Genomic DNA, 15,210 nt, shown 5'->3' with positions numbered 1-15,210 from the left:
TATCTACAACTTCAATTTTCATATAAACATCAATTTGGAGCAATTGTCAACAACACAAGGCTTAATTTCAGTTGCTGGGCAACATATTTTCCTTAGCAACCAGCACAAAAGATGCCTGCAGAGCAATTTTACTTATCAATTACAACGTATTTTATTATCTATAACTTTACCTGTCATATTTACATCACCCTAGTGCAATTGTCAACTGCAAAAGGCTTAAAATGGTTGTGAGGCAACGTATTTCCCTGTTTGTATCACCATCTGAGCATTCCCCTCTCACTTATTTTTGCCTATTTGTGGAGGACAATAATAATAAACAATGAATGCATGCTCCTGTTGATTATTTATTCAATCATATCCCTGAATTTTGTTTTTTTTTCTGTGCAGGTATGTATAGCTTCTATTTGGTGGTGGACAATATGGTAATGGTCAACTATCCTACCCCTGCATGCTTAAAAATTGCAAGCCCCTCGCCTTCAGATAACCTGACAACTAACTGGTCTAAATGTGTCCTTTGTCAGGTAGACAGCAAAGAACAATTGACATGTCCCACTGATGCAGGTTATAAAACCATAGCTAAGAACATCCTTCAATTTAATGAACTCCACTGCATGCCAGTACAAATAGATGTCACATGATTGGACCATGGAAATGGTGTGGAGTCCAAATTTAAGGAACAGAATGCAAAGTGGCATAAATCCTGTTACTTGAAGTTTGGTAAAAGTTATTTACCAACATTATTTATTATTATTATTTACCCAAAACATTCCTCTTCTGTCGGCCATTAGGCAATGTGAAGTAGAAGAATCATTTACAAATAAAGGATAAATATATAGACAGTTGGTATTGTTTATCCATTACCTAGCAACAAAACAAATGCTAATTTGTTTTGTGGTGACACTAATTGTTGTGTTGTTTTCTGATGACACTAATTGTCTTTAAAACATGTCTACTCATAGTTCTGATGTTCTGTAACATAGCACCAACCTTTCCGAATGTAGTAAATAGGCTTAAAAAGCCTGTTGCTCGGGTAAATTTGTTACGTAGCAACCGTTGCTAAGGAAATGTTGTATTCAATGGCTCCACCCTTGAAAATGAACAGTATGGGTTGAAGAATAATTGTGCCAAGTCTCATGCTTTTATCACTTACTGAGCAATTCTCGCTGTATTTTGCACCTATCGCCTAGACTATCAGCGGAAAAGTTCGCTGGAGCTACCTTTTTTTTCTTGAAATGATTTTTTTTTCATCAACCGCTGTCACAACGGGAACCCGACAGGCTCACGGGTCGTCTAGTAAACAATAATATATATATATATATATATATATATATATATATATATATATATATATATATATATATATATATATATATTACATGCACTTGTTTTCATACAGTCAACAGCATGCATTCTAATTTGAAATTGGGGAAGAAGAACAAGAGTTGGGTGTTGGGTCATGGGGCCGAGTACGGATTAAATCCGATGAAGGTGTGAAGATTAAGTGAGGGTTGGAGGTGAGGAGACAGGTAATAAGCAATAAGTTTAAATAATTAAACTATGGTACGATTCTCAAGAACTGAGACTCGACACTTGGTCCTTCTCCAAACTCGATCAAAGCTTGAGAGTAGACTCCAGGTATTACATTACAAGACGAGAACAGCATTCGGTAGAGCGAATACCTCAGCCGGGCTGAACAGTTTGTTTTGTACTCCACTGATGTGCGGATGCAGATCCGGCCTCTTAACCAAAATCGAATTGGCTTGTTCTAGTCACCGACCCAACTCATCCACCATATTTTGTCAAACTCGTCCACAACTTCTTGAAATATCATATTATATATCGTTTTTGGCACCATCTCTCAATGGTGAAAAAAAAAAAACTTTAAAAATTAAAAAAAATCCTCAGATCCACATCCGGATCTTTACCAAAATCGAATCAATTTGTCCTTGTCACACGCTCAACCTGTCCACCAAATTTCGTTGGAATCCGTCCATAACATTTTGAAATATCCTGCTCACAAACAGACAGACAGGGGTGAAAGCATAACCTCCGTCCACCTGCGGTGGCAGAGGTAACGAAGTAACGTACGCCATGAGGAAGTTGCCACCACTGTGAGAGACGCATCCCCGTGATGTTGGTGTTGCCTTGTTGCTGGTACCACACAGGCCAAAGAGGATACCCAGAATTATCAGAAGCACGATGAAGAAGATGATGCAACATATCACCAAAGCAACAATCCAGCTGCAAACAGGCACGACACGGGGACACAAACACACAGACACACACACACTCATTTTCAAGTTGTATGCGAGTCCTGAACACAGGTGCAGTCATAGCGCAGGTGTGCTTCTTTTTTTTTAAGTGATAATAATAAATAAACAATGATCATTAAAGTTCCAATATTGTTTTGTCTTGGCCAGGTATTCACTTCCTCCCTCTACAATGGAAGCAATCAATGTTCATGACATATGGTGGAATGGAAGCTGATGGTAAACTCACCGATAAAATTCGTAAGACTTGTACATCTTCCATGAATCTCCTTCGTTGTCATCAATAACGTTCAAATACGAACTCAAGGTGCTGTTCATCGAATTAAAGAAGTTGAGATGAGCACTGAAGCCTTCCACTTGCACCTTGATGCCATCCAATGTTAAGGAAGCATCTGTGAATGACAAAGATTAGACACGTCAACCTCAGGTCTTGGCAAGTTAAACCAACCACAAATGTGGATTATAATGTCGGGTTGTTCAAGAAAATGTGAGTTTAAAAATGTTTAGAACATTTTTATTCTTCGTCCTGTGGCTATTGAGATCGGCATCATTCAAAAGACCAATTCAAACTGCTTAATAACCAGGAAATGTTTGAAAACGTCCTAAAAACGATAACTGTGGACTTAGTCTTACGACGGTTCTTCCACTGTGCAATACTTCGTTCTCCACCGAACGGAGATAAATTTGCTGGAGATAAATAAACCTGGAAAAATAGGAGGAAGAGGAAGACGAAAAAGATTACAACCCAAAGCTTGAGCAACTCTTTCTAACTGCGCCAACTATAATCAATGGACGAAAAACAAAAAAATTGAAACATTCAAAACTCACTTTTTATGGGACACGTCAAAATAGTTTGAGCACACTCGCAAAACGTTCTACGAATGACACACTCACATCACAACACACTCATTCTTTCTGATTACAATGAAGGATCATTAACGTTTGTGTTTCATCGCCGATACCAAGCAACTTGTTCGGATAAATGGCCCTCGTACACACAGCAGGAGGGTGGTAACCTATTGGAGAGTCTGAGGAGGAGAGAGGTTTTGCCTCCCATGGTACATTCATTCATCAGATTAAAGTCCAGATGACTTCCCGATAATTGTGAGTTGACCCGATTGTGCAGTGAGACAGGACATTTGAAACCAATTTGAACTCATTTAAATAGTGAGGAAAGGCACGGCAGGATGAACATAAGATGTAATGCTCTTTGGAAAAGCAGAAGGCTGACGTACAAAATACTGGAGGCCCTGAGAAGGGAGATCCATTCATTTGAGCTCCGACTTCAAATAAGCCTGCCTGCAACTCTCCGGGAAGCAACACACCATAGCAAACAGATCCTGTCTTTTTTTTCTGTCAACATGCAAATAAAGACGCTTTGACAAATACTTGGAGTGATCAACCTCGCATCCTCCTTAATCTGCTTATATACGAAGCACACATTGAAATGCTTCAAAGTCTTTACATAAGTGATGAGAGAAAAGGAATGGGGGTGAGGTAGGTGGTCGGAAGGGATGGATAAATCGCGCAACGTTGATGCTGTTACTGCTCGTCCACATAATCCACCTTAAGAGAGACATCTAAACTTCCATCAAGAGAGACATCTTAACTGCCATCAAACTATGAGATCTGTGACTTGCTTCAGGTATCATGTAAACCTGAACTAACCTGTTCCATGGTCAGGTTGTCAGCGACTAAACCGTCTCCCCCACCAGGTTCTCTGGTGAGGAGGGTGTTTGGATATGGATACCCAGCAGGATTAAAAAACCTGTCAAAGGGCAGAGGAGCTCCTTGTGAGCCAACGGCCATGCATCTCTAGTGCCCAACTGTGTCTGCGGATGTCCTCCTGCAGTTGGGTTACTTCTTATGAAGAGGTTGGTGGCAGTATTTGCACTCTGGCCACTGGAAAACCCTTCATTCCACAAAACATTCTCGAAGCATAAAAAAAAAATCTGAAAACCCCCTCCTTGGGAGTACCTCCTGTGCAGCTTCACTTCGCAGGGTTGCTCACCAGATGACGGGATTGAGACAAAGCCTTCAGGACCCCCAATCTTTGATGATAGGAGGGAAACCACAGGGTAACTTTGCCGGATCAGATTGCGGGAGAGTGTGTCGGAGTGGTGCCGAGGTGTCGTCCACCAGACGGCGGTCTCCCTGGGTTAACCTGAGGTGGTCCCTTCGGGTGGGTGCCTGGAATGTCCTATCCCTAAGAGAGGATGATCACCCGTCTCTGTTATCATCTGAGCTCACGCGTTTGGACATCGGTATTGCAGCACTCTCTGAGATTCCGAGACCGGATTGCAGCGAGATCATGGCAGGTGGTTGCACCTACTATTGGTCTGGTTGCTCTGATGGTTACCATGCCTAAGGGGTTGCTGTAGCTGTGTCCAATAAGCTGACTCCAATGATAATTGAGGTAACACTGGTCAACGAGCGTATTATGAGACTAAGGATTCGTCACTCTTTGGGTGTCATTTCCCTGGTCTCTGTATATGCTCCGACTGAGGCAAGTGATCTCACCGTGAAGGACGCATTCGATGCCACACTCGAATCTGTGGTTGATCAGTGTCCCAGGCAAGATACAGTTCTCATCTTGGGAGATTTCAATGCATCGACTAGAACTGATAGGGATAGTTATGAGACGTATGTTGGTCCCCATGGGTCTGGAACTGTGAACCTGAATAGCACGAAGTTCCTTGACTTGCAAGAAGTCATGGACTTCGGGTGGCCGGTTCATGCTTTCAGCACCCACAAGCTCATCAATGGACTTGGTATTCCAATGCTGGCAGTGTGGCAAAGGATAGTGACCACGTCCTCGTTGATGGTCGCTGGAGGATGATCCAGAACTTCATGGGCTACCGGAGTGCTCAGTTTCTCAATACTGACCACTGGCTTGTTGTCACAACTCTTAAGTTGTACCTTAAATCCAGGAGAATGGTACCATCCCAGCCGAGGCTGGATGTTGGCAAGCTTAAGATGAGAGGGTAGCTGAGGAGTTTGCGAACAAGTTGAATGGAGATTTTGGGGTTCAAGGTGCTTTGGGAGATCCTAAAGAGTTGTCGAATGCCTTCAAGACCACCATCTTTGATGTTGCCGGTGGATGTCTTGGAACTCACCGTAAGACGAAGAAGAATTTTGTCTCTCAAGGGACACTGGATACCGTTGACCAGAGTCGCAGGGCCAGGCTGAATGGCTGAGCTGAGCTGAGCTGTTCAGGGAGTTGAGGCGTAAAACTGCACGTGCGCCAAGGGTGGACAAGGAGGCCTATGTGCGAGGAATCTGTGAGGCGGGAGAACATCACCTGTGGTCAAGTGATTCTTGTCCTGCTTGCAGGGGAATTTGCACATTGCGTTCATCCATGCCCATCCATCAGTGCACTGCAGTTAGAGCAGAGGGTAGTGGGTTCTTGACAGCGGCCCGCTGGGCCGGTTGCTTTTAGCGGTTGTACCAGGCTGATCCACTGTCGTGTTGGACGTCAGGGGTGTTACAATCACTGTTGCTGACCTTTAAATCCACTGTGGTCCACCTTCATTTGTGGAAACACAGGCTGTGGTGAACCGGTTGAAATGGGGTAAAGCTCCAGGGATCTGTGGCATCCATGAGGGGGAACTGCATCAGTGGCACAGCTGCACACCCAGCAAAACAATGCTTCACACAGCCATAGAAGGCAGAGAAAAGAGGAAAAAATTAAAAAGGGAGAAAAAAAGAAGAAAAAGGAGGGGGTGAGAAAAAAAAGAAGAGAGAAAGTGAAGAAAAGGAAAAAAGAAGAAAAGAAAAAAAAGGGAGAAAAAGAAGAGGAGCTACCTGGCTATATTAGCACAGGTGTGCCACACAATGGAAATGTGATATCACCCAAGCTTTCAACCTTGAATATTGCCTTTAATTGGACAATCGTTGCTCACCCAGGAAAATAAAATAAAACAACAGATAAACTAGAGGGGAGCACTCGGTAGAGTGCAAAACCTCCGCCGCCAATACTGCTAGGTCACTCAAGTGAACCTGATATCCTATTCATTCAATTTGACGTCAACAGTGCTCACAGAGTGAGTTTGCAACTTTCCCTTTTACATACTCAATTCATTCGTCATAATTAGATTCCTTGAGACAGAAATTGATTTTACGTGGGTATATCCACCTGAAGTTCCAAAATCAGCCGCAATTATAATTAACCTCCGCCATCTTCGAAGATGGATGGAGGTTACTGTTTTCACCCCTTTCTGTTTGTTTGTTACTTACGAAATCTAAAGATTTCGTAAGTATATTGATGCCTTCCGTTTCTGTTTGTTTGTTACTTACGAAATCTAAAGATTTCGTAAGTATATTGATGCGTTCCGTTTCTATTTGTTTGTTTGTTTGTTTGGTTGTAGGCACGATAACTCGAGAACGGAAGAAGCTACCAATGTCAAATTACACCACGTGATTCAGGAGGGTGATGGCTAATGCAGATTAGATTTTGGTCAAAATCGGTCAAAGGTCAAGGTCACAGTGAGGTCAAACATCCAAAAAATGATAACTCGAGAACGGAAGAAGCTTCCAATGTCAAATTACACCACGTGATTCAGGAGGGTGATGGCTAATGCAGATTCGATTTTGGTCAAAATCGGTCAAAGGTCAAGGTCACGGTGAGGTCAAATATTCGATTTTTGATGGTTTGGTACAGATAACTCGAGAACGGAAGAAGCTCCCAATGTCAAATTACAACACGTGATTCAGGAGGCTGATGTCTCAAGCTGATTAGATTTTGGTCAAAATCGGTCAAAGGTCAAGGTCACAGTGAGGTCAAACATCCAAAAAATGATAACTCGAGAACGGAAGAAGCTTCCAATGTCAAATTACACCACGTGATTCAGGAGGGTGATGGCTAATGCAGATTAGATTTTGGTCAAAATCGGTCAAAGGTCAAGGTCACGGTGAGGTCAAATATTCGATTTTTGATGGTTTGATACAGATAACTCGAGAACGGAAGAAGCTACCAATGTCAAATTACAACACGTGATTCAGGAGGCTGATGTCTCGAGCTGATTAGATTTTGGTCAAAATCGGTCAAAGGTCAAGGTCACAGTGAGGTCAAACATCCAAAAAATGATAACTCGAGAACGGAAGAAGCTTCCAATGTCAAATTACACCATGTGATTCAGGAGGGTGGTGGCTAGCGCTGATTAGATTTTGATCAAAATCGGTTAAAGGTCAAGGTCACAGTGAGGTCAAACATCCAAAACATTCGATTTTTGATGGTTTGGTACAGAATCATCGTAGAAACTTCTGGTTTGTGTCGCTACCTTCTCAAGAGAGAGCTTTTATTAGATAAGGTCAGAGGTCAAGTTGACAATTTCGTAAGTACCAGTCTATGACTGCTTGTTTGTTTGTTTGTTTGTTTGTAGGCACGACAACTCGAGAACGGAAGAAGCTACCAATGTCAAATTACACCACGTGATTCATGAGTGTGTTGGCTAGTGCTGATTAGATTTTGGTCAAAATCGGTCAATGGTCAAGGTCACAGTGAGGTCAAATATTCGATTTTTGATGGTTTGGTACAGATAACTCGAGAAAGGAAGAAGTGACCAATGTCAAATTACACCACATGATTCAGGAGGGTGATGGCTAGTGCTGATTAGATTTTGGTCAAAATCGGTCAAAGGTCAAGGTCACAGTGAGGTCAAATATTTGATTTTTGATGGTTTGGTACAGATAACTCGAGAAAGGAAGAAGCGACCAATGTCAAATTACACCACATGATTCAGGACGGTGATGGCTAGTGCTGATTAGATTTTGGTCAAAATCGGTCAAAGGTCAAGGTCACAGTGATGTCAAACATCCAAAACATTCGATTTTTAATGGTGTGGTTCAGAATAATCGTAGAAACTTCTGGTTAGCGTCGCTACCTTCCTTAGAGACAGCTTTTATTAGACAAGGTCAGTGGTCAAGTTGACGATTTCGTAAGTACCAGTCTATGACTGCTTGTTTGTTTGTTTGTTTGTGAACAGTATTACGGAAAATCTCCTCGACGGATTTCGACGAAACTTGGTCGGGGGGGGGGGGGGGATTAGGTATGGTCCAAGAATCATGCCATTAAATTCCCCCCCCCTCATAAAAAATTGAAATTTTGTTGAAAAAAAAGTTGCAAAAATTTTTTTCTCTCTTACAATTTTTTTTGGGGGGGGGGGTTTGGAAATCACTGAACATGTAGAAATGCAAAAAAAAAAAATATCTTTTTTTTGGGGGGGGGGTTAACAATTTTTTTGGTGATTGGAAATAACTTAAAACATGTAAAAATGCAAAAAAAAATAAAAAAATTTTCTCAAACAATTTTTCTGGGTGGGAGGGGGTTGGAAATCACTTAAAATATGTAGAAATGCAAAAAAAAATTCTTTTCTCTAACAATTTTTAACCTCCGCCGTCTTCGAAGATGGATGGAGGTGAATGTTTTCACCCCTTTCTGTTTGTTTGTTTGTTTGTTTGTGAACAGTATTCTGGAAAAACTCGACGGATTTTGACGAAACTTGGTGGGGGGGGGGGGGTTAGGTATGGTCCAAGGATCATGCCATTAAATTTTGGACTTGCCCCCCCCCAAAAAAAATTGTGAGAGAAAATTTTGTTTTTTGCATTTCTACATGTTTTAAGTGATTTCCAACCCCCCCCAAAAAAAATTGTTACCCCCCCCCCCAAAAATAGTTTGAGAATTTTTTTTTTTCATTTCTACATGTTTTAAGTGATTTCCAACCCCCAAAAATTGTTACCCCCCCCCAAAAAAAAGAGAAAAATTTTTTTTTTGCATTTCTACATGTTTTAAGTGATTTCCAACCCCACCCCCCTCCAAAAAAATTGAGAAAAAATTTTTTGCAACTTTTTTTTCAACAAAATTTTGATTTCTTTTTTTTTGCATTTCTACATGTTTTAAGTGATTTCCACCCTCCCCCCAACCCAAAAAAATTGTAAGAGAAAATATTTTTTTTTTTGCATTTCTACATATTTTAAGTGATTTCCAACCCCCCACCCCAAAAAATTGTTTCCCCCCAAAAAAGAAAAAAAATTGGGCATTTCTGCATGTTTTAAGTGATATCCAACCCCCCCCCCCCCAAAAAAAAATGTTGGAGAAAAGAACTATAACCCTGTCAGCACTGTTGACATCATATTTAATGAATAAGATATAAGGTTCACGTGAGTGACCCAGCAGTATTGGCTGCGGAGGTTTTGCACTCTCACGAGTGCTTCCCCTCTTTAACCTCCGCCATCTTCGAAGATGGATGGAGGTTACTGTTTTCACCCCTTTGTTTGTTTGTTAACCTCCGCCATCTTCGAAGATGGATGGAGGTTACTGTTTTCACCCCTTTCTGTTTGTTTGTTTGTTTGTTTGTTTGTGAACAGTATTACGGCAAAACTTCTTGACGGATTTTGACGAAACTTGGTGGGGGGGGGTTAGATATGGTCCAAGGATCATGCCATTAAATTTTGGACTTGGTCCCCCCCCCCCCAAAAAAAATTGTTAGAGCAAAAAAAATGTTTTTTTTTTTGCATTTCTACATGTTTTAAGTGATTTCCAACACCCCCCCCAAAAAATTTTTGTTTACCCCCCCAAAAATAGAGAATTTTTTTTTGTATTTCTACATGTTTTAAGTGATTTCCAACCCCCAAAAAATTGTTAATCCCCTTCCAAAAAAAACATGTTAGAGAATTTTTTTTTTGCATTTCTACATGTTTTAAGTGATCTCCAACCCCCCCCCCCCACAAAAAAAAATTGTTAGAGAAAAAAAACTTTTTTTTGCATTGCTACATGTTTTAAGTGATTTCCAACCCCCCCAAAAAATGTTACCCCCCAAAAAAGGAAATTTTTTTTTTGCATTTCTACATGTTTTAAGTGATTTCCAACCCCCCCAAAAAAAAGTTAGAGAAAAAAAAATTTTTGCAACTTTTTTTTCCACAAAATTTCGATTTTTTTTTTTTGCATTTTTACATGTTTTAAGTGATTTCCAACCCCCCCCCCCCCAAAAAAAAATGTTGGAGAAAAGAACTATAACTCTGTCAGCACTGTTGACATCATATTTAATGAATAAGATACAAGGTTCACTTGAGTGACCCAGCAGTATTGGCGGTGGAGGTTTTGCACTCTCCCGAGTGCTCCTCCTCTGGTTTTGGCATGTTTTTTGTTGGAAATCACTTGTAACATGTAGAAATGCAAAAAAAAAAATCGAAATTTTGTTGAAAAAAAAAGTTGCAAAAATTTATTTTTCTCTTACAATTTTTTTTTTGGGGGGGGGGTTGGAAATCACTTAAAACATCTCTTCTTCTTCTTTCGGCTGCTCCCGTTTGGGGTCGCCACAGCGGATCATCCGTATGATCCGCATAGTGATTTGGCGCAGGTTTTACGCCGGATGCCCTTCCTGACGCAACCCTGGTCGCCTCTTCCGACACAGGGATATGGTACACCTATTTTAACCGGGGTATACGCCGGCCCAGTATACTGGTACTCATTTCGCCGACCTCGGAAGGATGACGGGCTGAGTCAACCCCCTGGTGTATTAATTCAGCGGCCGACGGGGCTTGAACTCAGAACCTTTTGGATCCCAAGCCACTGCCCGAACCACTGCGCCAACACCAGGCTGAAATCACTTAAAACATGTAAAAATGCAAAAAAAAAATTTCTCAAACAATTTTTTTTGGGGGGGGTTGGAAATCACTTAAAATATGTAGAAATGCAAAAAAAAAAATTATTTTCTCTAACAATTGCTTTTTTGGGGGGGGTAACAATTTTTTTTGGGGGGGTTGGAAATCAATTAAAACTTGTAGAAATGCAAAAAAAAATTCTCTAACAATTTCTTTTGGGGGGGGGGTAACAATTTTTTGGGGGGGTTGGAAATCACTTAAAACATGTAGAAATGCAAAAAAAAAAAAAAAATTTCTCTAACAATTTTTTTTTGGGGGGGGGGACCAAGTCCAAAATTTAATAGCATGATCCTTGGACCATACTTAACCCCCCCACCAAGTTTCGTTGAAATCCGTCGAGGAGTTTTTCCGTAATACTGTTCACAAACAAACAAACAAACAGAAAGGGGTGAAAACAGTAACCACCATCCACCTTCGAAGATGGAGGTTAAAAATAAAAGTTCATTTGAGAGGGAGAGGCTGAGAGAGAGGGAGAGGCTGAGAGAGAGGGAGAGGCTGAGAGAGAGGGAGAGGCTGAGAGAGAGGGAGAGGCTGAGAGAGGGGAAGAGGCTGAGAGAGAGGGAGAGGCTGAGAGAGAGGGAGAGGCTGAGAGAGAGGGAGAGGCTGAGAGGGAGAGGCTGAGAGGGAGAGGCTGAGGCTGAGAGAGAGGGGCTGAGGCTGAGGCTGAGAGAGAGGGAGAGGGAGAGGCTGAGAGAGAGGGAGAGCCTGAGAGAGAGGGAGAGGCTGAGAGAGAGGGAGAGGCTGAGGCTGAGAGAGAGGTAGAGGCTGAGGCTGAGAGAGAGGTAGAGGCTGAGGCTGAGAGAGAGGGAGAGGCTGAGACAGAGAGAGGGAGAGGCTGAGGCCGAGAGAGAGGGAGAGGCTGAGAGAGAGGGAGAGAGAAGAGACTGAGAGGCTGAGAGGCTGAGAGGCTGAGAGGCTGAGAGGCTGAGAGAGAGAGAGAGAGAGAGAGAGAGAGAGAGAGAGAGAGAGAGAGAGAGAGAGAGAGAGAGAGAGAGAGGCTGAGGCTGAGAGAGAGGGAGGCTGAGGCTGAGAGAGAGGGAGAGGCTGAGAGAGAGGGAGAGGCTGAGAGAGGGAGAGGCTGAGAGAGAGGGGCTGAGGCTGAGAGAGAGGGGCTGAGGCTGAGAGAGAGGGGCTGAGGCTGTGAGAGAGGGAGAGGCTGAGAGAGAGGGAGAGGCTGAGAGAGAGGGAGAGGCTGAGGCTGAGAGAGAGAGGGAGAGGCTGAGGCTGAGAGAGAGGGAGAGGCTGAGTCTGAGAGAGAGGGAGAGGCTGAGAGAGAGGGGCTGAGGCTGAGAGAGAGGGAAAGTGCTCAAGCCACTTAGCAAGTGCTCTACAATATTCACACATTGATCGATTTGAACAAAGCTCAGGAGCTACTCGCCTGCGTTGGCCCCGCATTGTCATGCTGTGCGTCGGGCATTGACTGGCTCGCTGAAAATGTGTAATTTTATTTTGCACCACATTTCCCCTTCTTGCACGATTTCCTTTCATTATACGACCCATCACTTCAGCATAGATAAATACATTAAAACATTTTTTTTTAACGTTTCGTTTTTAAAAGTTTCTTCAACAGTGTCATCAGAGTGCTGGTTTGAGCACTCTGACTCTTCAAACTTCAATCTCTGGTTGCTTCCATGGCGATACACTGGCACGATTGTCCGTGTGGAAATCTCCGGCGTTAAGAAGGCAAAATAAGTGATATATCATTACAATGAGTAAAAAATGCTTTCAGTAGTTACAAAGCAATGAATCGCCACATCATAGCAGGATAGCTGAGAGGTATGCACGCTCGCTCTAAGCTGTCTCGCCTAGGTTCAAATCCTGATCCAGCTATAAACTCTCATCCTGGTCTTTCACAGGCAGAGTGATTCATCAATGTGAGCAATCTCTCGGATGGATGTTAAACTGGCCGTCACATCTGCCGGAATCCTTCTCCCCTCTTCTCTCTCCCTCTCCCCCTCCGACCTTTCCTCTCTCCTCCATCCCCTCTCCCTATCTCTCCTACACCTCCCTCCTCCCCCTGTTCCTCCTCTGTTGAGAAGACTGTAGCATGTACGAATCAATTTCAGAGTGAGCCAACCAGAGAGGTGCAAAGGTCGCTGCATGTGTGAGCATGCTTGCATGCAGGCAGGCCTTTGCCAGATAGGCAGCCTGAGTTTTAAATGCTCCTGCCTGGTTTTATATAGAACTCGGCAGTTAAAAAGAAAATGTTGTGGTTTGGGTACGTTTTATCACCCTTCCCTTCCCCGCCCCTCATCTCCCTTTCCACTCACACCACATTGTCTTCCAGTCACGCTGCTTTCCCTCATGCTTACCTCCTCCCAAACCCCCTTTCCCTACCTATTTCCCCCTCTCCTCACAGAGTGTATGGTGACGTTTGGTGAGGCATTGCTCTCCCCACCCTCCCTTTTTCGCTCCCCCCACCCCCTTCTTCACCCCTCCCGAGCTGCCACACCCCTCCTCCATCCTTGCTCTCCCTCTCCTCTCTCCTTCCTTACCCCCCCCCCCATCCCTTAATATTCCTGTCAGCAAAGCGCCGGGTTGTATTTGCCAGTAGGATCATTAAAATGATTGCTTTGGAAAGATAATAATCAATATATTTTGAACAAAAAATTGTGCCAGTTTAAGCACAAAGATGCCCATTTTAAAAGCCCATCTTTCCGCATGTTTTTGTAGACCTTGTCGAGGCTCGCATGAGGGCGAACACACAACGCACAGCAAGGGGGCATCAGACAAGAGGGGTGGGAGTGGGAAGGACAAAACAGTGGGGAACAGAGACATTAGGAGATCTGTGGAAGGGAAAGGGATGGGGCAGGGAACATGGGGAATACAAGATGGACGTTACAGGGACTTTAAGGAAGGAAAGAAGGGAATTTGAAGGAGGTGGGATTTAAGAAGGAGGAATGGTAGCTCAATGCAGAGGTTCCAACGACAACATTTATTATTCTACGACAGCAGGTGCCCTTTAGAAGCATATGGAAGGAGTGTAATATATATATATATATATATATATATATATATATATATATATATATATATATATATATATATATATATATATATATATTTTGTTACGGATTCGCGCCCGCCGGCGTGCTGACGGCCACGTAACTCGAATCGCGGCACGTCGCCCACCGGACGGACAATCCAGTCGTGACCCTCTCGGACTAACGCCGGGAACCAGTCACGGGTGGACCTTTCGGTCTCACCGCGATCGAGCCAATCGGCCCCCGCGTGGGATAGGGTTGCTCGCCAAATTCGACCTACCTAAGTACCCACACGGAGGGTAGACCGGGCGATCGCACCTCACCGCAGGTCGACTTCGGACACGGGCCACTTAAGCGACCCGTTCCGTACTATCGGGATAACCGAGCGGTGTTATCGTCGGCCTCGACGGTTCGATTAATTATCGGGCGTATTCAGCCCACTACCAACCCTTTACGTGAAGCAAGATGAGGATTCAATGAAAGAAATGACGAAGCGAAGCGGGAAAACAGTTCAACATAAAGCACATTTATTCGCGATGAACGGGAAGCACACATATACAATTCCACCAAAAGCACATAGAAAAGAAGAAGAAACACAATGCAATTTTACACAAAAAGCAAATGTAAAAGAGAAGACACAATGCAGAGCTATCCGACTACCGAGCACACGGCAACACTTATACAATTTTACTTCACAGACGGCGCCGACAACACATATTCCCAAAGCAAAAGAAAAGAGAACCACCCTCCAGGATGAGGGGGTAGGCGGGCCTGGGGCCGAGACCGTGTCGGGCCTACCCGTCTGGTGATGAGACGCGGAGCGGCGGTGGTGCCTCAACTCCGCGGGCCTCGCGGACAGTGTCTGGTAGGGGGTGGGAAGGGGGCCCCCTTGGTCGCACTATCTCAGCGCGGGGGGAAACAGGAGGGGGTTGCTGATGCTCGGGGAAAGGAGGATTTTTACTCTGTTTCGGGTCCCGCGACGAGCGTCTCCACCTCGACCAGGTCGCGCCGTCGGCCTCCCTGGTGTGCAGCTCCCGGCACCGACGCGAGCACCCCCTCGTCTGCCTTCGCCGCCGCCGCCTCTCCACAGCTCCGTCCTCTTCGCTCCGACTCCAACTCCGAACTCTTCCTCCTGCGAACTTCCCAACTGCACTCAACTCCAACGCACACGACGACCCTTTTCTGACGAACGCAGCCGCTTATATAAGCTCCGTGGCTTCGCCTTTGACCCCCTGCCTTCGACCTTTCACCTCGCTCCCCATTGGCCCGAGAAAAAGTGGGCGTGAATGCATTTT

The 15,210-nt window shown here is 43.9% G+C and overlaps 1 protein-coding gene across 1 annotated transcript in view; it reads right to left on the bottom strand.

The window, feature by feature from the left end:
- Window positions 1–15,210, bottom strand: part of PROM1 (prominin 1) — an 89,742-nt gene that overhangs the window by 20,109 nt on the left and 54,423 nt on the right. Inside the window, exons 10-11 of the mRNA XM_085877912.1 lie at window positions 2,500–2,662; window positions 2,089–2,241 (exon numbers count right to left, since the gene is read on the bottom strand). Of these exons, the coding sequence (XP_085734038.1) occupies window positions 2,089–2,241; window positions 2,500–2,662 (316 nt within the window). The remainder of the gene's footprint in view (window positions 1–2,088; window positions 2,242–2,499; window positions 2,663–15,210) is intronic.

The sequence above is a fragment of the Eptatretus burgeri genome, chromosome 1 (assembly GCF_056783735.1).
Source record: "Eptatretus burgeri isolate ZD-2024b chromosome 1, Ebu_testis_v1, whole genome shotgun sequence".
Classification (NCBI taxonomy): domain Eukaryota; kingdom Metazoa; phylum Chordata; class Myxini; order Myxiniformes; family Myxinidae; genus Eptatretus; species Eptatretus burgeri.
Note: the sequence above shows the minus strand (reverse complement) of the source record. Positions and strands in the feature narration are given on the sequence as shown.